The sequence below is a fragment of the Bombina bombina genome, chromosome 2 (assembly GCF_027579735.1).
Source record: "Bombina bombina isolate aBomBom1 chromosome 2, aBomBom1.pri, whole genome shotgun sequence".
NCBI classification, from domain to species: domain Eukaryota; kingdom Metazoa; phylum Chordata; class Amphibia; order Anura; family Bombinatoridae; genus Bombina; species Bombina bombina.
In genome coordinates this window covers 184,669,199-184,694,012 of record NC_069500.1, presented here as the reverse complement: position 1 = coordinate 184,694,012, position 24,814 = coordinate 184,669,199, and the positions used below count along the sequence as shown (strand labels likewise).

The following is a 24,814-nucleotide window of genomic DNA, read 5'->3' as shown; positions in this document are numbered from 1 at the left end:
TTCTGACATGGACTTGAGTGAAGAAAGCAGGCAGCGAAACTCGTCAACGCTGATTGTCTATGGAGCTGTTAATATGAGTCGGGATGGTTTCGCAGAAAGACTCTCCCTGCATCTCCGGACTCTAACTTTCATCCAGTCCAGAGGCTGACAGGACTACTTAAAACTCCAGTCCCATCTCAAAGTGTACTACCCTCCATAAGAGACTACTCCAAAATCTTCACACTTCTCTGCCAACCTCCTGTGACGAAAGGCAAAGAACGACTGGAGTTATGAGGAAGTGGGGGAGCTATTTAAGCCTTTGATTGGGGTGTTTTTACCTCCTCCTGGTGGCCAGGTTCAGTATTTCCCACAAGTAAGGAATGCAGCTGTGGACTCTTCCCATACTAAGATGAAAAATTTTATTTTTTAAAAACTGTACCTTTAAAGTATCAGTCCCAAAAGAGTCACAGAAATTCCACCCTTTATTACGCTGACATGAACAGATTACTGTCAGACCTGGACCGCTGTGTCTTCTTCACTTGATCGTAGACGCTCCGGAAGTCTCCACAGAGCAAAACAACGATCCTAAAAGCTGCGCCACTGAGGTAAAGGAAGGCACGCTTTTGACTGGGAAAAAAAAACACTAGAGGAAAAAGGATCTGCCTCCCTTTTACCACAGGCGGTCCTGACGACCATTAAGGCTAACGCACTCTGAGAAACTCAGTTCAGCAATTACGGTCCAATTCTAAAACAAGTAATATGTTCCATGCTTATAAAGAACCCCAATACACAATCACCCATCCGATTGAATAGTGAAGTTAAACACACTGAGCCACCAATTACCACCTCTCAAATGCCACTCGCAGTGCTTGCTCCTTGCCATAAAAGCCTGTTTAACATCTCAGGCATAAACCCCATAACTAGTGCAGCTCCTGATTTTAGTGCCAATGATATTTTTCCAATAAGACAAAAAAATTGCACTTACCTGCACCTTAGGCTGTCTGGCAGGAGAACAGCTCACCTGGCATGAGAACAAGTCACTCCTCACAGAGACCTGTGAAAACAAGAAAGGACAGAGTAAACCTACTCTGGCTTTCTACATAAGGGCATCAACCTGTTATGAAATCGCAGTGAGGCCCACCTCACAAGTTCCTAACTGCTTGAAAGCTACCACTGCTCTACTGAAGAGACTGACGTGGAGTACAGCTAAACACAAGGAGGAAAGATCAGAGCAAACCTACTCTGGCTTTCAAAATAATAAACTCTTGATTGAAGAATTCATATTCAGACACCAAAAGTTCTTCTCCTCCTTGCACCGAAGGCAAAAAGAATCACTGGGGATTGTGGGAAGGGGAGTGATACTTAATAGCTTTGCTGTGGTGCTCTTTGCCTCCTCTTGCTGGCCAGGAGTGATATTCCCAACAGTAATTGATGATTCTGTGGATTCACCGTATCTTAGGAAAGAAAAGAGCTGAATACCCTTTTAAGGGTAATGTGTAATGCTCGTGGGATATCTCTCTTTCAAACCAAACTTGGCCAGTAGTCTTCTTATCCCGGCGTCAAGTGGAATGATAGGAAATATCTCAGAGCAGAGTAAGTTAGTGAAATGAGGTAAGCAGTACTCACGATAGACAGGGTAGTCCTTCAGGGCAAATGAAGAAGACAGAGAATGGTCAAGACAGGCTGAGTCCGGCAACAGGAAGGCAACCCAGTAGTAAAGCAGTTCAGGGGTGAACCAATAGAAAGAGCAGGAACAGGCGGGTATCAGCATCAAAGGAAATCCAGCAGTGTAACAGTTCAGGGGTAAACCAAAAGAATGGTCAGACAGGCAGGGTTCAGCAACAATATGGCAATCCAGTAGTTCAGGGGTTAAGCAAGCAGAGTGTTCAGACAGGCAGAGTTCAATAACAGTATAGCAATCCAGCAATTCAGGGGTTAAGCAAGCAGAGTGGTCAGACAGGCAGAGTTCAGTAACAGTATGGCAATCCAGCATACAGTAACACAGCACCCAAGAGCACACAAAGCAACACCTTTACTTGGGCAGTGTATGTAAGCACTGCAGGTACTTACATAGGCACAGATTCGCGCTAAGCAGCTCAAAGGATCAAGCTTCAGAGGAAGAGACGTTCGACAATGACGCCATTGCCGCACGCTTTACAGGAACCAACGCATCCCTGGCAACAGCCAGAGCAGCAACAGCCAGGGCGGCGCAGGAATCAGCGTGACACAATGCCCATACAATAGCCCCTTTAGGGGCAATAGGTAGCTTAGGTTCTTTTTGGGTGGGTTTGGTTGGTAGTATTTTTTTATTTTATTAGAATAGTTATGTTAGGTTAATTTATACATTAATGTTAGGTTTATTTTTATTTCACAGGTAAGTTTTTTTTAATTTTAAGATAGTTATATTGCAATTTTAATTTAAAGTTAGGGGGTGTTCGGTTTAGGGGTTAATAGTTTAATTTAGTGTTTTGCGATGTGGGGGGCTGGTGGTTTAGGGGTTAATAGGTTTATTTAGTGGCGGCGATGTGGAAGACAAGAGGTTTAGGGGTTAATATATTTAAATAGTGCTGGCGATGTGGATGGACGGCAGATTAGGGGTTAATAGATTTATTTAATAGTCGCAATGTGGGTGGGCAGCAGATTAGGGGCTAATACATTTTGAATAGTGTTTGTGATGCAGGAAGGTGGCGGTTTAGGGGTTAATAGGCAATTTATGGGTGTTAGTGTACTTTGTAACATTTTAGTTATGTGAAACATTTTTGTTGCGCAAAATTCATAACTACTGTTCTCAGATGGCGGTATGGATTGTGTCGGTATAGGCTGTAACGCAAGCATTTTAGCCGGACCGTACAACCTGTAATACACCGGCGCTATGAAAATCCCCCACAAAAAACGTCTTTTTTTTTAGTGCAGAATGGACGTTGCATTACAGGCTTAAATGCTTGCAGTTTAGCTATACCGACACGACTCGTAATATGCGTTACTGGCCATTACTTGCCATTTTTTCAGCGTAACGCAAAACTCGTAATCTAGGTGATAGTTCTTTAATCTTTAATCCTCAGACATCCCTAAAGATTCCAAAGATTTCCTACCTGAGTACCGGTGCTTGATGGTAGAACTGAGAAACACTGGTTTCTATGATACACTGAATGTTTTCCTTAGATGTTACAAAACATAGTAAAAAGGGCAAGCCCCTCAGTATCCATTACAAATGGCCCAAGTACCCCTAGTACAGGTTGGACAGATTGAGCAACAAGTTTTTAGGCATTATTTACCCAGAATGCTTAGATATAAGGTAATATATACCCAAGCAAAGTACATATACTTAAATGGATTTGTGCAGTCCTATACAGATCAAATTATAAGCTCATTAACATACTCAGTTTTAAACCACAATAGAGAAGGGCAAGAGCTCTGGATTTCAGGATTACAGAATGTGATTGGTCCAAGCAGCCACCTGGACACAGACGTCTTGCACACTGAGAAATTTAAGTTTCCATAATTCTGGCTAGGTTTCCCTCACTCATTTGTATTTTTTTAATTTCTCACACTTACCATTGACGCTTATTAATGCCCGTACATTATCCTGGTGGCTGGAGATGCATTTAATTTGTGTAATATCCCATCTGTCAAATCCTCCAGAAGCAGCAGATAATTTAAATATACCTTTAACAAAAAGAAGTGTTTTAAGAATAGGAATGGAAGGAATAAACCAATATATACTATAAAGGAAGTTAAAGGACCAGTAAACACAGTAGATTTGCATTATCAACAAATGCTTGATAACAAGACAATACGATAGCACTTAGTCTGAGCTTGAAATGAGTAGTCATTTTTTATCTGATAAATTTAAAAGTTGTCTTTTTCCACTCCCTCTGTGTCATGTGACAGCCATCAGCCAATCACAAATGCATATACATATATTCTTTGAATTCTTGCACATACTCAGTAGGAGCTTGTGACTCAAAAAGTGTAAATATAAAAAGGCTGTGAACATTTTGTTAATGGAAGTAAATTGAAAAGTTGTTTAAAATTGCCTGCTCTACATGAATCATGAAAGTTTAATTTGACTTGAGTGTCCCTTTAAGGCAGTTCCTTCATGTATTCGTACATACATGCAATAAAAGTTACAATGGAAGGATAGGATATGCCTGCTGCACAAAGGAGCATAGTCCTACTTATCAATAGACAGGAAAAATGTTCTACCATAAACACTTAAAATCGTACGTGTTTGAACAGAAATTATATTTCATTATTTATCATGTAAAATAAAGATTAGGAACTACATAATATATATTTTTGGTAAACCTATTAAATTAAGTTTTGTTCATTATAATATACAAAGCTAATTGGTTACATGACAAACATATCATTATTCAATACATATTCCTGAATAATGAGTAAATACCTTTATAAACGTGAGTTTATTAAACTACCATATGAACTTACTATTAAGAAATGCAAACTTAGAATAATATGGTAGCTTGGTGTCCCAAAACATGATATAATAAAAATTAGGGTGGCATCTAACGATTATTTTCATTATCAATTAATCGGACGATTATTTTTTCGATTAATCGACTAATCGGATAAAAAAAGAATCAATAATTGTTTCCTATATTTTAAATAAAATCCACATACTGAGTGTTACAAATATAAACTTCAGACTAAAACTTTACATTTACACAGCGGTTTGTTCATTTTTTAAGCAGCAGAAACTGTTTGAAAATAGGTAGAACCAGAACGGGGTAGGCTATCACAGTTTTTAACATTCTGTTATTCATGCTATAAGAAACTTTGCATTAAAATGCAAAAATGTCAACATGTCCACATGCTCCTGGCTCAGACTGGCTCTCTTTTTGCAAGTTATTTTGCCTGCAGCAGAGAAGAGGTGCTCAGATGGTGTTGAGGTGCCTGAGATGCATAATTAGGGAAATGCCAATTTTGCCAAAGTGGGATATTTAACTGTTAGCTCTTCAACAATGCAAAGTGTTTTCCACCAATGAAAGGGGCCTCTCAACAAAGTAAGCCTGGACTTTATTCTAACAAAAATATCTTAAATATCTATATGCAATGGGAAATAACCAGCTATAAGGTTAGGGGAAAATATCTAGTTCACTCTAAAAATAACAGATATATACTTATAAAGGTTGAATTTGGTACATATTATCACAGTTTATTAAAAATATATATATATAAAAAAAGTCAAAAGTTCTAATGACTTTATATCAATAACAGAACAAAGCCATACACATTTATCTATACAGTACATTTAATCAGCAATACCAAGCAATTCGCTAATAATTGTGCAAACAGATAATAGTGCACATCAATTCAAATAACAACTCACATCAGTCTAGGGCTAGGTGTGAATAACAAGCTCAGCACTATATCATGCAAAGTAGGGACAGACCGATATATCAGAGCGGACGATTATTAGGGCCGATATTTGAAATTTCTGAAATAATCGTTATAGGCCAGAAACTTACTGATATTACCGATATGGAGCAAATCAAAATAAATTTAGCTCTGTGTACTTCATGGAAACTATGTAATTTTAAGTGACAGAAATCATCACACTAATCATCTATAGCACAAACTGTATAAGCTGAAAATAGTATAGCATCTAATAATAAATAGCACTGATAACAGAATCCAAGCCCAGGTGTTTCTGGGAGCTCAGTTACCAACTACTATACCCCCAATGTCAGGCCTGTAGATGGACTTGCATAAACACACATATATGATTTGTGAAATGAAAAATGTGATCTTTAAGTGGCACCTAAAGCTACATAGTTTCCCTGAAGTACCCAGAGCTAAATTACTTTTGATTTGCTCATAGGGGTCAGCAATACATTAAAGGGCCATGAAACCCAATTTTTTTTCTTTCATGATTTAGAAGGAGCATGCAATTTTAAACAACTTTCTAATCTACTTCTATTATCTAATTTGCTTAATTCTCTTGATATCCTTTGCTGAAAAGCATATCTAGATAGGCTCAGTAGCTGCTGATTGGTGGCTGCACATAAATTCCTTGTGTGATTGGCTCACCCCTGTGCATTGATATTTATTCAACAAATGATATCTAAAGAATGAAGCAAATTAGATAATAGAAGTAAATTGGAATGTTGTTTAAAATTGTATTCGCTACCCGAATCATGAAAGAAAAATTTGGGGTTTAGTGTCCCTTTAAATCAATCTGCTTGCTAATTGCTGTCACAAATAGATTACTTGTTGCATTCTGATAAATTTTACACATTTGCAAAACATTTCACTAAAGCTGCTATAGTTGACAATGTTTTAATTTAAATATTTTAATTTTCCTCTTTCATGGGCATAGAAAAAAACAAAAATGAAATTTATGCTTACCTGATAAATTTGTTTCTTTCTTGACACGGTGAGTCCACGGATCATCATAATTACTATTGGGAATGTCACTCCTGGCCTGCAGGAGGAGGCAAAGAGCACCACAGCCAAAGCTGTTAAATACCACTCCCCTTACCCACAAACATCAGTCATTCGACCAAGGGGAAAGGAGAAAGGAAGTAATATGAGGTGCAGAGTTACCTGAGGTTTATGAAAAAATAAACGGTCTGAAAAAAAAGGGCAGGCCATGGACTCACCGTGTCAAGAAAGAAACAAATTTATCAGGTAAGCATATATTTCATTTTCTTTCTAATGACACGGTGAGTCCACGGAACATCATAATTACTATTGGGAATCAATACCAAAGCTAGAGGACACGGATGATAAGGGAGGGACAGGACAATTAGCCTAAACAGAAGGCACCACTGCTTGAAGAACCTTTCTCCCCAAAACAACCTCAGCAGAAGCAAAAGTATCAAATTTGTAAAATTTAGACAAAGTGTGTAAAGATGACCAAGTGGCAGCCTTGCAAATCTGATCTACAGAAGCACCATTTTTGAAAGCCCAAGTAGAAGAAACAACCCTCGTGGAATGAGCCGTGATTGTCTCAGGAGGCTGCTGACCAGCAGTCTCATATGCCAAGCGAATAACACTCCTCAACCAACAAGAAAGAGAAGTAGCCGTAGCTTTCTGACCTTTACGTTTCGCAGAAAAAACAACAAATAAGGAAGAAGACTGGTGAAAATACTTAGTCGCCTGCAAATAATATTTCAATGCATGAACTACATCCAGATTGTGCAACAAACGTTCTTTATGAGAAGAATGATTAGGACACAAAGAAGGAACCACAATTTCCTGATTAATATCAGAAACAACCTTGGGAAGAAAACCTAATGCAGTACGAAGTACTACCTTATCAGAATGAAAAATAAGAAAAGGAGATTCACATTGCAACGCAGAGAGCTCCGAAACTCTTTGAGCCGAAGAGATTGCAACCAAAAACAAAACCTTTCAGGTTAACAACTTAATATCCAAAGAATGCATAGGCTCAAACGGAGCCTGTTGAAGAACTCTCAGAACTAAATTAAGACTCCAAGGCGGAGTCGCAAACTTAAACATAGGCCAAATTCTTTTTTATTTTTTCAAAATATATTTATTATACATAGCCAAAAACAGAATTTATGCTTACCTAATAAATTTATTTCTCCTACGGTGTGTCCGGTCCACGGCTTCAACCTTACTTGTGGGAATATTCTCTTCCCCAACAGGAAATGGCAAAGAGAGCACAGCAAAAGCTGCCCATATAGCCCCCCCTCTGGCTCCGCCCCCCAGTCATTCGACCGACGGTTAGGAGAAAAAGGAGAAACCATAGGGTGCCGTGGTGACTGTAGTGTATAGAATGAAAAAATTTGAAACCTGACTAAAAATCCAGGGCGGGCCGTGGACCGGACACACCGTAGAAGAAAGAAATTTATCAGGTAAGCATAAATTCTGTTTTCTCCTACATTGGTGTGTCCGGTCCACGGCTTCATCCTTACTTGTGGGAACCAATACCAAAGCTTTAGGACACGGATGAAGTGAGGGAACAAGTCAGGTTACCTAAACGGAAGGCACCACGGCTTGCAAAACCTTTCTCCCAAAAATAGCCTCCGAAGAAGCATAAGTATCGAATTTGTAAAATTTGGCAAAAGTGTGCAGAGAAGACCAAGTCGCTGCCTTACATATCTGATCAATAGAAGCCTCGTTCTTGAAGGCCCATGTGGAAGCCACAGCTCTATTAGAGTGAGCTGTAATTCGTTCAGGAGGATGCCGTCCGGCAGTCTCATAAGCCAATCGGATGATGCTTTTCAGCCAAAAAGAAAGAGAGGTAGCAGTAGCTTTCTGTCCTCTCCTCTTACCAGAATAAACGACAAACAAAGATGAAGTCTGTCTGAAATCCTTTGTTGCATCTAAATAGAATTTTAAAGTACGGACCACATCTAAATTGTGTAACAAACGTTCCTTCTTCGAAACTGGATTTGGACACTGAGAAGGAACAACTATTTCCTGGTTAATATTCCTGTTGGAAACCACTTTTGGAAGAAAACCAGGTTTGGTACGCAAAACAACCTTATCTGCATGGAATACCAGATAGGGTGGATCACACTGCAAAGCAGACAATTCAGAAACTCTTCTAGCAGAAGAAATAGCAACCAAAAACAGAACTTTCCAAGATAGTAACGTAATATCTATGGAATGTAAAGGTTCAAACGGAACCCCTTGAACTGAAAGAACTAAATTTAGACTCCATGGAGGAGTCATGGGTCTGTAAACAGGCTTGATTCTGACTAAGGCCTGTACAAAAGCTTGTACATCTGGCACTGCTGCCAGGCGTTTGTGTAACAAAACAGACAAAGCAGATATCTGTCCTTTTAGAGAACTCGCTGACAACCCTTTATCCAAACCCTCTTGGAGAAAGGAAAGAATCTTAGGAATTTTAATTTTACTCCAAGAGAATCCCTTGGATTCACACCAACAGATATATTTTTTCCATATTTTATGGTAAATTTTCCTAGTCACAGGTTTTCTGGCTTGGACCAGAGTATCTATAACTGAATCTGAAAACCCACGCTTAGATAAAATCAAGCATTCAATTTCCAAGCAGTCAGCTGCAGAGAGACTAGATTTGGATGTTTGAATGGACCTTGTACTAGAAGATCCTGTCTCAAAGGTAGCTTCCATGGTGGAGCCGATGACATATTCACCAGGTCTGCATACCAAGTCCTGCGTGGCCACGCAGGAGCTATCAGAATAACCGAGGCCTTCTCCTGTTTGATCCTGGCTACGAGCCTGGGAAGGAGAGGAAACGGTGGAAACACATAAGCTAGGTTGAACGACCAAGGCGCCACTAATGCATCCACTAGTGTCGCCTTGGATCTGGACCCGTAGCAAGGAACCTTGAAGTTCTGACGAGATGCCATCAGATCCATGTCTGGAATGCCCCATAATTGAGTTAACTGGGCAAAGAACTCCGGGTGGAGTTCCCACTCCCCTGGATGGAAAGTCTGACGACTCAAATAATCCGCCTCCCAGTTGTCTACTCCTGGGATGTGAATTGCAGATAGATGGCAGGAGTGATCCTCCGCCCATTTGATGATCTTGGATACCTCTCTCATCGCCAAGGAACTCTTTGTTCCTCCCTGATGATTGATGTAAGCTACAGTCGTCATGTTGTCTGACTGAAATCTTATGAATCTGGCCTTCGCTAGTTGAGTCCAAGCCCGGAGCGCCTTGAATATCGCTCTCAGTTCCAGGATGTTTATCGGGAGAAGAGACTCTTCCCGAGACCATAGACCCTGAGCTTTCAGGGAGTCCCAGACCGCGCCCCAGCCTAATAGACTGGCGTCGGTCGTGACAATGACCCACTCTGGTCTGCGGAAACTCATTCCCTGAGACAGGTGATCCTGAGTCAACCACCAACGGAGTGAGTCTCTGGTTAACTGGTCTACTTGAATCTGGGGAGACAAGTCTGCATAATCCCCATTCCACTGTCTGAGCATGCACAGTTGCAATGGTCTTAGATGAATTCGAGCAAAAGGAACCACGTCCATTGCTGCAACCATTAGACCTATTACTTCCATGCACTGAGCTATGGAAGGCTGAGGAATAGATTGAAGAACTTGACAAGCCTTTAGAAGCTTTAATTTTCTGACCTCTGTCAGAAAAATCTTCATTTCTACAGAATCTATTATTGTTCCCAGAAAAGGAACTCTTGTAGACGGGGACAGGCAACTCTTTTCCACGTTCACCTTCCACCCGTGAGACCTGAGAAAGGCTAATACAATGTCTGTATGAGCCCTTGATCTGGAAAGGGACGACGTTTGGATTAGGATGTCGTCTAGGTAAGGTGCCACTGCAATGCCCCTCGGTCTTACAACCGCTAGAAGGGACCCTAGCACCTTTGTGAAAATTCTGGGAGCAGTGGCTAAACCGAACGGAAGAGCCACGAACTGGTAATGTTTGTCCAGAAAGGTGAACCTTAGGAACTGATGATGATCTTTGTGGATAGGAATATGTAGGTACGCATCCTTTAAATCCACGGTAGTCATGTATTGACCCTCCTGGATTGATGGTAAAATCGTTCGAATGGTTTCCATTTTGAACGATGGAATCCAGAATTGGTCTGAAAGTTCCCTCTTTTTTGGGAACTACAAACAGGTTTGAGTAAAAACATAATTTATGCTTACCTGATAAATTCCTTTCTCCTGTAGTGTAGTCAGTCCACGGGTCATCCATTACTTATGGGATATTAACTCCTCCCTAACAGGAAGTGCAAGAGGATCACCCAAGCAGAGCTGCCATATAGCTCCTCCCCTCTACGTCACACCCAGTCATTCGACCGAAAACCAAACGAGAAAGGAGAAACTATAGGGTGCAGTGGTGACTGGAGTATAATTTAAAATTTAGGCCTGCCATAAAAAACAGGGCGGGCCGTGGACTGACTACACTACAGGAGAAAGGAATTTATCAGGTAAGCATAAATTATGTTTTCTCCTGTTAAGTGTAGTCAGTCCACGGGTCATCCATTACTTATGGGATACCAATACCAAAGCTAAAGTACACGGATGACGGGAGGGACAGGCAGGATCTTTATACGGAAGGAACCACTGCCTGAAGAACCTTTCTCCCAAAAACAGCCTCAGAAGAAGCAAAAGTGTCAAATTTGTAAAATTTGGAAAAAGTATGAAGAGAAGACCAAGTTGCAGCCTTGCAAATCTGTTCAACAGAGGCCTCATTCTTAAAGGCCCAAGTGGAAGCCACAGCTCTAGTAGAATGAGCTGTAATCCTTTCAGGAGGCTGCTGTCCAGCAGTCTCATAGGCTAAACGTATTATGCTACGAAGCCAAAAAGAGAGAGAGGTAGCAGATGCTTTTTGACCTCTCCTCTGTCCAGAATAAACGACAAACAGGGAAGAAGTTTGGCGAAAATCTTTAGTTGCCTGTAAATAAAATTTCAGGGCACGGACTACGTCTAGATTGTGCAGAAGTCGTTCCTTCTTTGAAGAAGGGTTAGGGCACAATGATGGAACAACAATCTCTTGATTGATATTCCTGTTAGTGACTACCTTAGGTAAGAACCCAGGTTTAGTACGCAGAACTACCTTATCTGAATGAAAAATCAGATAAGGAGAATCACAATGTAAGGCCGATAACTCAGAGACTCTACGAGCCGAGGAAATAGCCATTAAAAACAGAACTTTCCAAGATAACAGCTTGATATCAATGGAATGAAGGGGTTCAAACGGAACACCCTGTAAAACGTTAAGAACTAAGTTTAAGCTCCACGGTGGAGCTACAGTCTTAAACACAGGCTTAATCCTGGCCAAAGCCTGACAAAAAGCCTGAACGTCTGGAACTTCTGACAGACGTTTGTGTAAAAGGATGGACAGAGCTGAGATCTGTCCCTTTAAAGAACTTGCAGATAAACCCTTTTCTAAACCTTCTTGTAGAAAAGACAATATCCTAGGAATCCTAACCTTACTCCATGAGTAACTCTTGGATTCGCACCAGTGTAAATATTTACGCCATATCTTATGGTAAATTTCCCGGTAACAGGTTTCCTAGCCTGTATTAAGGTATCAATTACTGACTCCGAAAATCCACGCTTTGATAAAAACATAATTTATGCTTACCTGATAAATTCCTTTCTTCTGTTGTGTGATCAGTCCACGGGTCATCATTACTTCTGGGATATTAGCTGCTCCCCTACAGGAAGTGCAAGAGGATTCACCCAGCAGAGTTGCTATATAGCTCCTCCCCTCTACGTCACCTCCAGTCATTCGACCAAAGACCAACGAGAAAGGAGAAACCAAGGGTGTAGTGGTGACTGAATTATAATTTAAAAAATATGCACCTGCCTTAAAAACAGGGCGGGCCGTGGACTGATCACACAACAGAAGAAAGGAATTTATCAGGTAAGCATAAATTATGTTTTCTTCTGTTATGTGTGATCAGTCCACGGGTCATCATTACTTCTGGGATACCAATACCAAAGCAAAAGTACACGGATGACGGGAGGGATAGGCAGGCTCATTATACAGAAGGAACCACTGCCTGAAGAACCTTTCTCCCAAAAATAGCCTCCGAAGAAGCAAAAGTGTCAAATTTGTAAAATTTGGAAAAAGTATGAAGCGAAGACCAAGTTGCAGCCTTGCAAATCTGTTCAACAGAGGCCTCATTCTTAAAGGCCCAAGTGGAAGCCACAGCTCTAGTGGAATGAGCTGTAATTCTTTCAGGAGGCTGCTGTCCAGCAGTCTCATAGGCTAAACGTATTAAGCTACGAAGCCAAAAAGAGAGAGAGGTAGCCGAAGCTTTTTGACCTCTCCTCTGTCCAGAGTAAACGACAAACAGGGAAGAAGTTTGGCGAAAATCTTTAGTTGCCTGCAAGTAGAACTTGAGGGCACGAACTACATCCAGATTGTGTAGAAGACGTTCCTTCTTTGAAGAAGGATTTGGACACAAGGATGGAACAACAATCTCTTGATTGATATTCCTGTTAGTGACTACCTTAGGTAAGAACCCAGGTTTAGTACGCAGAACTACCTTGTCTGAGTGAAAGATCAGATAAGGAGAATCACAATGTAGGGCTGATAACTCAGAGACTCTTCGAGCCGAGGAAATAGCCATTAAAAATAGAACTTTCCAAGATAACAATTTTATATCAATGGAATGAAGGGGTTCAAACGGAACACCCTGTAAAACGTTAAGAACTAAGTTTAAACTCCATGGCGGAGCAACAGTTTTAAAACACAGGCTTGATCCTAGTTAAAGCCTGACAAAAGGCTTGGATGTCTGAATTTTCTGACAGACGCCTGTGAAACAAGATGGACAGAGCTGAAATCTGTCCCTTTAATGAGCTAGCCGATAAACCCTTTTCTAAACCTTCTTGTAGAAAAGACAATATCCTTGGAATCCTAACCTTACTCCAGGAGTAATCTTGGATTCACACCAGTATAGGTATTTACGCCATATTTTATGGTAAATCTTTCTGGTAACAGGCTTCCTAGCCTGTATCAGGGTATCAATAACCGACTCAGAAAAACCACGTTTTGATAAAATCAAGCGTTCAATTTCCAAGCAGTCAGCTTCAGAGAAGTTAGACTTTGATGTTTGAATGGACCCTGAATCAGAAGGTCCTGTCTTAGAGGTAGAGACCAAGGCGGACAGGATGACATGTCCACTAGATCTGCATACCAAGTCCTGCGCGGCCATGCAGGCGCTATTAGAATCACTGATGCTTTCTCCTGTTTGATTTTGGCAATCAATCGAGGAAGCAGCGGGAAGGGTGGAAACACATAAGCCATCCTGAAGTTCCAAGGTGCTGTCAAAGCATCTATCAGAACCGCTCCCGGATCCCTGGATCTGGATCCGTAGCGAGGAAGTTTGGCGTTCTGGCGAGACGCCATGAGATCTATCTCTGGTTTGCCCCAACGTTGAAGTATTTGGGCAAAGACCTCCGGATGAAGTTCCCACTCCCCCGGATGAAGAGTCTGGCGACTCAAGAAATCCGCCTCCCAGTTCTCCACTCCCGGGATGTGGATTGCTGACAGATGGCAAGAGTGAGACTCTGCCCAGCGAATTATCTTTGATACTTCTATCATTGCTAGGGAGCTTCTTGTCCCTCCTTGATGGTTGATGTAAGCTACAGTCGTGATGTTGTCCGACTGAAACCTGATGAACCCCCGAGTCTTTAACTGGGGCCAAGCTAGAAGGGCATTGAGAACTGCTCTCAATTCCAGAATGTTTATTGGCAGGAGACTTTCCTCCTGACTCCATTGTCCCTGAGCCTTCAGAGAATTCCAGACAGCGCCCCAACCTAGAAGGCTGGCGTCTGTTGTTACAATTGTCCAGTCCGGCCTGCTGAACGGCATCCCCCTGGACAGATGTGGCCGAGAAAGCCACCATAGAAGAGAGTTTCTGGTCTCTTGATCCAGATTCAGAGTGGGGGACAAATCTGAGTAATCCCCATTCCACTGACTCAGCATGCACAATTGCAGCGGTCTGAGATGTAGGCGTGCAAAGGGAACTATGTCCATTGCTGCTACCATTAAGCCGATCACCTCCATGCATTGAGCTACTGACGGGAGTTGAATGGAATGAAGGACACGGCATGCATTTAGAAGCTTTGTTAATCTGTCTTCTGTCAGATAAATCTTCATTTCTACAGAATCTATAAGAGTCCCCAAGAATGGAACTCTTGTGAGAGGAAAGAGAGAACTCTTCTTTTCGTTCACTTTCCATCCGTGCGACCTTAGAAATGCCAGAACTAACTCTGTATGAGACTTGGCAGTTTGAAAGCTTGAAGCTTGTATCAGAATGTCGTCTAGGTACGGAGCTACCGAAATTCCTCGCGGTCTTAGTACCGCCAGAAGGGCACCCAGAACCTTTGTAAAGATTCTTGGAGCCGTAGCCAATCCGAATGGAAGGGCTACAAACTGGTAATGCCTGTTTAAGAAGGCAAACCTTAGATACCGGTAATGATCTTTGTGAATCGGTATGTGAAGGTAAGCATCCTTTAAATCCACTGTGGTCATGTACTGACCCTCTTGGATCATGGGTAAGATTGTCCGAATAGTTTCCATTTTGAACGATGGAACTCTTAGGAATTTGTTTAGGATCTTTAAATCCAAGATTGGCCTGAAAGTTCCCTCTTTTTTGGGAACCACAAACAGGTTTGAGTAAAACCCTTGTCCTTGTTCCGACCGCGGAACCGGATGGATCACTCCCATTAATAATAGATCTTGTACACAGCGTAGAAACGCGTCTTTCTTTATTTGGTTTGTTGACAACCTTGACAGATGAAATCTCCCTCTTGGGGGAGAGGATTTGAAGTCTAGAAGGTATCCCTGAGATATGATCTCTAGCGCCCAGGGATCCTGGACATCTCTTGCCCAAGCCTGGGCGAAGAGAGAGAGTCTGCCCCCCACTAGATCCGGTCCCGGATCAGGGGCCCTCGGTTCATGCTGTCTTTGGGACAGCAGCAGGTTTACTGGCCTGCTTGCCCTTGTTCCAGGACTGATTAGGCTTCCAGCCTTGTCTGTAACGAGCAACAGCTCCTCCCTGTTTTGGTGCAGTGGAAGTTGGCGCTGCTCCTGCTTTGAAATTCCGAAAGGGACGAAAATTAGACTGTCTAGCCTTAGCTTTGGCTTTGTCTTGAGGTAGGGCGTGGCCCTTACCTCCTGTAATGTCAGCAATAATTTCTTTCAAACCGGGCCCAAATAAAGTTTGCCCCTTGAAAGGTATACTAAGTAATTTGGACTTAGAAGTTACATCAGCCGACCAGGATTTTAGCCACAGCGCTCTGCGTGCCTGAATGGCGAATCCTGAATTCTTAGCCGTAAGTTTGGTTAAATGTACTACGGCCTCCGAAATGAATGAATTAGCTAGTTTAAGGACTCTAAGCCTGTCCGTAATGTCGTCCAGCGTAGCTGAACTAAGGTTCTCTTCCAGAGACTCAATCCAAAATGCTGCCGCAGCCGTGATCGGCGCGATGCATGCAAGGGGTTGTAATATAAAACCTTGTTGAATAAACATTTTCTTAAGGTAACCCTCTAATTTTTTATCCATAGGATCTGAAAAAGCACAGCTATCCTCCACCGGGATAGTGGTACGCTTAGCTAAAATAGAAACTGCTCCCTCCACCTTAGGGACCGTCTGCCATAAGTCCCGTGTGGTGGCGTCTATTGGAAACATCTTTCTAAATATTGGAGGGGGTGAGAACGGCACACCGGGTCTATCCCACTCCTTAGTAACAATTTCAGTTAATCTCTTAGGTATAGGAAAAACGTCAGTACTCGCCGGTACCGCAAAGTATTTATCCAACCTACACATCTTCTCTGGTATTGCAACAGCGTTACAATCGTTGAGAGCTGCTAAAACCTCCCCTAGTAATACACGGAGGTTTTCCAATTTAAATTTAAAATTTGAAATATCTGAATCCAATCTGTTTGGATCAGAACCGTCACCTACAGAATGAAGCTCTCCGTCCTCATGCTCTGCAAGCTGTGACGCAGTATCAGACATGGCCCTAGAATTATCAGCGCACTCTGTTCTCACCCCAGAGTGATCACGCTTGCCTCTTAGTTCTGGTAATTTAGCCAAAACTTCAGTCATAACAGTAGCCATATCTTGTAATGTTATCTGTAATGGCTGCCCAGATGTACTAGGCGCCATAATATCATGCACCTCCCGGGCGGGAGATGCAGGTACTGACACGTGAGGCGAGTTAGTCGGCATAACTCTCCCCTCGCTGTTTGGTGAAATTTGTTCAATTTGTACAGATTGGCTTTTATTTAAGGTAGCATCAATACAGTTAGTACATAAATTTCTATTGGGCTCCACCTTGGCATTGGAACAAATGACACAGGTATCTTCCTCTGAATCAGACATGTTTAACACACTAGCAATAAACATGCAACTCGGTTACAATTTTATTTAATAAAAACGTACTGTGCCTCAAGAAGCACTAAACGATTAAATGACAGTTGAAATAATGAACTGAAAAACAGTTAAAGCATCACTCTTAACAAACAACACAACTTTTTAGCAAAGGTTTGTTCCCATTAGTAAAATAACACTAATTAAATTTTAAACAACGTTTAAAATCACAGTCACTATATAAGTCTCACAGCTCTGCTGAGAGAATCTACCTCCCTTCAAAGAAGTTTGAAGACCCCTGAGTTCTGTTAGAGATGAACCGGATCATGCAGAAAAACTGACTGGAAATTTTTGATGCGTAGCAAAGAGCGCCAAAAACGGCCCCTCCCTCTCACACACAGCAGTGAGAGAGAAACGAAACTGTCATAATTAACACAAGCAAACTGCCAAGTGGAAAATAATGCCCAAATACTTATTCACTCAGTACCTCATTAATGTAAACGATTCTACATTCCAGCAAAAACGTTTAACATGAAAAATACCTAATAAAAGGTTTAATGTACTTTTACAGAGTAATTCCGGTGAAATACCATCCCCAGAATACTAAAGTGTAGAGTATACATACATGTTCATTATAACGGTATGGCAGGATTCTTTCATCAATTCCATTCAGAAAATAACAACTGCGACATACCTCAATGCAGATTCAACTGCCCGCTGTCCCCTGATCTGAAGCTTTTACCTCCCTCAGATGGCCGAGAAACAGCAATATGATCTTAACTACTCCGGTTAAAATCATAAGAAAAACTCTGGTAGATTCTTCTTCAAACTCTGCCAGAGAGGTAATAACACGCTCCGGTGCTATTGTAAAATAACAAACTTTTGATTGAAGTTCTAAAAACTAAGTATAATCACCATAGTCCTCTCACACCTCCTATCTAGTCTTTGGGTGCAAGAGAATGACTGGAGGTGACGTAGAGGGGAGGAGCTATATAGCAACTCTGCTGGGTGAATCCTCTTGCACTTCCTGTAGGGGAGCAGCTAATATCCCAGAAGTAATGATGACCCGTGGACTGATCACACATAACAGAAGAAATCAAGCGTTCAATTTCCATGCAGTCAGCTTCAGAGAAATTAGATTTTGATGTTTGAAAGGACCCTGAATTAGAAGGTCCTGTCTCAGAGGCAGCGACCAAGGTGGACAGGACGACATGTCCACTAGATCTGCATACCAGGTCCTGCGTGGCCACGCAGGCGCTATTAGAATCACCGATGCTTTTTCCTGTTTGATCCTGGCAATCAATCGAGGAAGCATCGGGAACGGTGGAAACACATAAGCCATGTTGAAGACCCAAGGTGCCGTCATCTATCAGTGCCGCTCCTGGGTCCCTGGACCTGGATCCGTAACAAGGAAGTTTGGCGTTCTGGCGAGACGCCATGAGATCCAGATCTGGCTTGCCCCAACGTCGAAGTATTTGGGCAAAGACCTCCGGATGAAGTTCCCACTCCCCCGGATGAAAAGTCTGGCGACTTAAGAAATCCGCCTCCCAGTTCTCCACGCCTGGGATGTGAATCGCTGACAGGTGGCAAGAGTGAGACTCTGCCCAGCGAATAATCTTTGAGACTTCCATCATCGCTAGGGAACTCCTTGTCCCTCCCTGATGATTGATGTAAGCCACAGTCGTGATGTTGTCCGACTGAAACCTGATGAACCTCAGAGTTGCTAACTGAGGCCAAGTCAGAAGGGCATTGAGAACTGCTCTCAATTCCAGAATATTTATTGGAAGGAGACTCTCCTCCTGAGTCCATGATCCCTGAGCCTTCAGGGAATTCCAGACAGCGCCCCAACCTAAAAGGCTGGCGTCTGTTGTTACAATTGTCCAGTCTGGCCTGCTGAAGGGCATCCCCCTGGACAGATGTGGCCGAAAAAGCCACCATAGAAGAGAATCTCTGGTCTCTTGATCCAGATTCAGCATAGGGGACAAATCTGAGTAATCCCCATTCCACTGACTTAGCATGCACAATTGCAGTGGTCTGAGATGTAGGCGTGCAAAAGGTACTATGTCCATTGCCGCTACCATTAAGCCGATTACCTCCATGCATTGAGCCACTGACGGGTGTTGAATGGAATGAAGGACACGGCAAGCATTTAGAAGTTTTGTTAACCTGTCCTCTGTCAGGTAAATTTTCATTTCTACAGAATCTATAAGAGTCCCCAAGAAGGGAACTCTTGTGAGTGGTAAGAGAGAACTCTTTTCTTCGTTCACTTTCCACCCATGCGACCTTAGAAATGCCAGTACTAACTCTGTATGAGACTTGGCAGTTTGGAAGCTTGACGCTTGTATCAGAATGTCGTCTAGGTACGGAGCTACCGATATTCCTCGCGGTCTTAGTACCGCCAGAAGAGAGCCCAGAACCTTTGTAAAGATTCTTGGAGCCGTAGCTAACCCGAAGGGAAGAGCTACAAACTGGTAATGCCTGTCTAGGAAGGCAAACCTTAGATACCGGTAATGATCCTTGTGAATCGGTATGTGAAGGTAGGCATCCTTTAAATCCACTGTGGTCATGTACTGACCTCTTTGGATCATAGGTAAGATTGTCCGAATAGTTTCCATTTTGAACGATGGAACTCTTAGGAATTTGTTTAGGATCTTTAAATCCAATATTGGTCTGAAGGTTCCCTCTTTTTTGGGAACCACAAACAGATTTGAGTAAAACCATTGTCCGTGTTCCGACCGCGGAACTGGGTGGATCACTCCCATTAGTAAGAGGTCTTGTACACAGCGTAGAAACGCCTCTTTCTTTATCTGGTTTGTTGACAACCTTGAAAGATGAAATCTCCCTTGTGGAGGAGAAGCTTTGAAGTCCAGAAGATATCCCTGAGATATGATCTCCAACGCCCAGGGATCCTGGACATCTCTTGCCCAAGCCTGGGCGAAGAGAGAGAGTCTGCCCCCCACTAGATCCGTTTCCGGATCGGGGGCCCTCACTTCATGCTGTCTTAGGGGCAGCAGCAGGTTTTCTGGCCTGCTTGCCCTTGTTCCAGGTCTGGTTAGGTTTCCAGCCTTGTCTGTAGCGAGCAACAGCTCCTTCCTGTTTTGGAGCAGAGGAAGTTGATGCTGCTCCTGCCTTGAAGTTACGAAAGGCACGAAAATTAGACTGTCTAGCCCTTGGTTTGGCTCTGTCTTGAGGCAAGGCATGGCCTTTACCTCCCGTAATATCAGCGATAATTTCTTTCAAACCGGGCCCGAATAATGTCTGCCCCTTGAAAGGTATGTTAAGCAATTTAGATTTAGAAGTCACATCAGCTGACCAGGATTTTAGCCACAGCGCTCTGCGCGCCTGAATGGCGAATCCGGAATTCTTAGCCGTAAGTTTAGTTAAGTGTACTACGGCATCAGAAATAAATGAATTAGCTAGCTTAAGGGTTTTAAGCTTGTGTGTAATCTCATCTAATGGAGCTGAGTCAAGGGTCTCTTCCAGAGACTCAAACCAAAATGCTGCCGCAGCCGTGACAGGCGCAATGCATGCAAGGGGTTGCAATATAAAACCTTGTTGAAAAAACATTTTCTTAAGGTAACCCTCTAACTTTTTATCCATTGGATCTGAAAAGGCACAGCTATCCTCCACCGGGATAGTGGTACGCTTAGCTAAAGTAGAAACTGCTCCCTCCACCTTAGGGACCGTTTGCCATAAGTCCCGTGTGGTGGCGTCTATTGGAAACATTTTTCTGAATATAGGAGGGGGTGAGAAAGGCACACCGGGTCTATCCCACTCCTTAGTAACAATTTCATTAAAGGGACACTGTACCCAAAAAATTTCTTTTGTGATTCAGATAGAGCATGCAATTTTAAGCAACTTTCTAATTTATTCCAATTATCAATTTTTCTTTGTTCTCTTGCTATCTTTATATGAAAAAGAAGGCATCTAAGCTTTTTTCTTGGTTCAGCACTCTGGACAGCAGTTTTTGATTGGTGGATGAATTTATCCACCAATCAGCAAGGACAACCTAGGTTGTTCACCAAAAATGGGCCGGCATCTAAACTTACATTCTTGCATTTCAAATAAAGATACCAAGAGAATAAAGAACATTTGATAATAGGAGTAAATTAGAAAGTTGCTTAAAATTGCATGCTCTATCTGAATCAGGAAAGAAAATTTTTGGGTACAGTGTCCCTTTAAGTCTCTTAGGTATAGGAAAAACGTCAGTACTCGTCGGTACCGCAAAATATTTATCCAACCTACACATTTTCTCTGGGATTGCAACTGTGTTACAATCATTCAGAGCTGCTAACACCTCCCCTAGTAATACACGGAGGTTTTCCAGCTTAAACTTAAAATTTGAAATGTCTAAATCCAGTTTATTTGGATCAGATCCGTCACCCGCAGAATGAAGCTCTCCGTCCTCATGTTCTGCAAATTGTGACGCAGTATCAGACATGGCCCTAGTATTATCAGCGCACTCTGTTCTCACCCCAGAGTGATCTTGTTTACCCCTAAGTTCTGGCAATTTAGACAAAACTTCAGTCATAACATTAGCCATGTCTTGTAAAGTGATTTGTAATGGCCGCCCTGATGTACTTGGCGTTACAATATCACGCACCTCCTGAGCGGGAGATGCAGGTACTGACACGTGAGGCAAGTTAGTCGGCATAACTTCCCCCTCGTTGTCTGGTGAATGTTGCTTAACATGTACAGATTGGCTTTTATTTAAAGTAGCATCAATGCAATTAGTACATAAATTTCTATTGGGCTCCACCTTGGCTTTTGAACATATTGTACAAAGAGATTCCTCTGTGTCAGACATGTTTAAACAAACTAGCAATTAGACTAGCAAGCTTGGAAATACTTTTCAATAGAATTTACAAGCAATATGCAAAACGTTACTGTGCCTTTAAGAAGCACACAAAAAAACTGTCACTTTGATATAACAATGAACCGGTTTAGTTATAGCAATCAATTTTTCATATGAAATGCATTAATTTAGCAAAGGATAGCACCCATCAGCAAATGGATTATTAATACCAAAAAAACGATTGACAAATAAATACGTTTTTTATCACAGTCAAAGCACAGTCTCACAGGTCTGCTGTGAGTGATTACCTCCCTCAAACTAGTTTTGGAGACCCCTGAGCTCTGTAGAGACGTCCTGGATCATGCAGGGAGAATAAGGAAGACTGTGACTGAATTTTTAATGCGTAGTAAAACCGCCAAAAATAAGCCCCTCCCACTCTTAATACAGCAGTGGGGAAGCTCAGTAACTGATTTTATGCAAAATAAACGACAGCCAAGTGGAAAATAATGCCCATAAATTTTCACCAAGTACCTCAGAGAAAAAACGATTAACCTGTCAGTAAACGTTTTAAATATATGAATCAGAATAAAAGCCTGTTGCTAGTCGCTATCACTGCAGAGAGGCTAGAGTTATATGTATACAGTATTTTCTTAGTGAAGTGCCATTCCCCAGAAATACTTTGGTGCCAACATACATACATAACAGCCTGATACCAGTTACTACTACTGCATTTAAGGCTGTACTTACATTATATCGGTATTAGCAGTATTTTCTCAGTCAATTCCATTCCTTAGAAAATAATATACTGCAACATACCTCTTTGCAGGTGAACCCTGCCCGCTGTCCCCTGTTCTGAAGTTACCTCGCTCCTCAGAATGGCCGAGAACAGCAAATGGATCTTAGTTACGTCCGCTAAGATCATACACAAACTCAGGTAGATTCTTCTTCTAATACTGCCTGAGAAGCAACAACACACTCCGGTGCTGTTTAAAATAACAAACTTTTGATTGAAGTAATAAAAAACTAAATTTAATAACCACACTCCTCTCACACATCCTATCTATTAGTTAGGTGCAAGAGAATGACTGGGTGTGACGTAGAGGGGAGGAGCTATATAGCAGCTCTGCTTGGGTGATCCTCTTGCACTTCCTGTTAGGGAGGAGTTAATATCCCATAAGTAATGGATGACCCGTGGACTGACTACACTTAACAGGAGAAACCCCTGACCTTGTTCCACTGTTGGAACTGGGTGTATCACCCCCAACTTTAATAGATCTCCTACGCAATGTAAGAATGCCTGTCTCTTTATCTGGTCTGAAGATAAGCGAGACATGTGGAACCTTCCCCTTGGAGGAAGTTCCTTGAATTCTAGAAGATAACCCTGAGAGACTATTTCTAGTGCCCAGGGATCCTGAACATCTCTTGCCCAAGCCTGAGCAAAGAGAGAAAGTCTGCCCCCTACTAGATCCGGTCCCGGATCGGGGGCTACCCCTTCATGCTGTCTTGGTAGCAGCAGCAGGCTTCTTGGCCTGTTTACCCTTGTTCCAGCCTTGCATTGGTTTCCATGCTGGCTTAGCCTGGGAAGCGTTACCCTCTTGTCTAGAGGCTGCAGAGTTAGGAGACGGTCCGTTCCTGAAGTTGCGAAAGGAACGAAAATTAGATTTGTTCTTAGCCTTGAAAGGCCTATCCTGTGGGAGGGCATGGCCCTTTCCCCCAGTGATGTCTGAAATAATCTCCTTCAATTCTGGCCCAAAAAGGGTCTTACCTTTGAAAGGAATATTAAGCAATTTTGTCTTGGAAGACACATCCGCCGACCAAGATTTTAGCCAAAGCGCTCTGCGCTCCACAATTGCAAAACCTGAATTTTTCGCCGCTAATTTCGCCAATTGCAAAGCGGCATCTAAAATAAAGGAATTAGCCAACTTTAGTGTGTGAATTCTGTCCATGACTTCCTCATATGGAGTCTCCTTATTGAGCGAATTTTCTAGTTCTTCGAACCAAAAAGACGCCGTCGTTGTGACATTAATAATGCACGAAATTGGTTGGAGGAGGAAACCTTGCTGAACAAATATCTTTTTAAGCAATCCTTCCAATTTTTTATCCATAGGATCTTTGAAAGCACAACTGTCCTCAATGGGAATAGTCGTGCGTTTGGCCAACGTAGAAACTGCCCCCTCAACCTTAGGAACTGTTTGCCATGCGTCCCTCCTGGGGTCGACAATGGGGAACATTTACTTAAATATAGGAGGTGGGACAAAAGGTATTTCCCTACAAATACAGGGCACTGCGATGGGGTCCAACGTCGCCCCAAATTATGCTAACATTTTTATGAATGTATTCGAAGAGAAATTTATTTTTTCCAATCCTAGGTTTCATCGGTATGGCGCCTGTTGGTGGCGCTATATCAATGATATCTTTGGGATATGGTGGGGCGACGTTGGATACCTATTGAAGTTTGTGGAAAATATAAATGGAGCATCTGGTCATATAAAATTCAAGTTGACTTGTAGAGAAAGTGACATTACTTTTCTTGACACTAAGATTATTAAAAATGGAAGAGAGCTGAAGGTAGATCTGTTTAGGAAGGAGACAGATAGAAATAGTTTATTGCACTTTGATAGTGCTCACCCTGGATCTCTCCTTAAGGCCCTCCCCCGTAGTCAATTTTTACGAGCCCGCAGAATTATTACTGATGATAACCTATTAAAAACAAGAATGATAGAAATGGCTGACAGATTTACTAAGAGAGGATACCCATCAGATATATTAGAAGCTGAAATTAATCATGCGCTATCAGTCTCTAGAGAAAGCTTATTGAATGTAAAACAGAAACAAAATAATAAAGAGGAGCGCCTAATATTTGTATCTGAATTTAATTCCCAGTCTAACCAAATCCAAAGCATTATGAGGAAACATTGGTCTATACTATCTGAATGTAACCCCCAAATTAAGGAATTTAAAAATTTGCCTATGCCAGCTTATAAGCAAAGTTTTAATTTAAAACAACAACTAGTTAGAGCAGACATAGGGACAAACATTAAATTAAAACAAAAATACATCAAAAGTAAGAATGAGGGGTGTTTTCCCTGTTTGGGATGCTCATGCTGCAATAACATGACCAAAGGGCCCATATTTGTTCATCCAACCACTGGAAAAAAGTTTAAAATTAATGAATTGCTTAACCACCTATGTAGTTTACTTAATTAAATGCCCATGTGGGCGGGGCTATGTCGGCGAGACGACTAGAACTATCAAAGATA

At 42.0% G+C, this 24,814-nt stretch overlaps 1 protein-coding gene across 1 annotated transcript in view; it reads right to left on the bottom strand.

Moving 5' to 3' along the window:
- The window catches only part of WDR41 (WD repeat domain 41), a 411,686-nt gene that overhangs the window by 140,027 nt on the left and 246,845 nt on the right, over window positions 1–24,814 (bottom strand). The window contains exon 8 of the mRNA XM_053701379.1: window positions 3,535–3,645. Within this exon, the coding sequence (XP_053557354.1) occupies window positions 3,535–3,645 (111 nt within the window). The remainder of the gene's footprint in view (window positions 1–3,534; window positions 3,646–24,814) is intronic.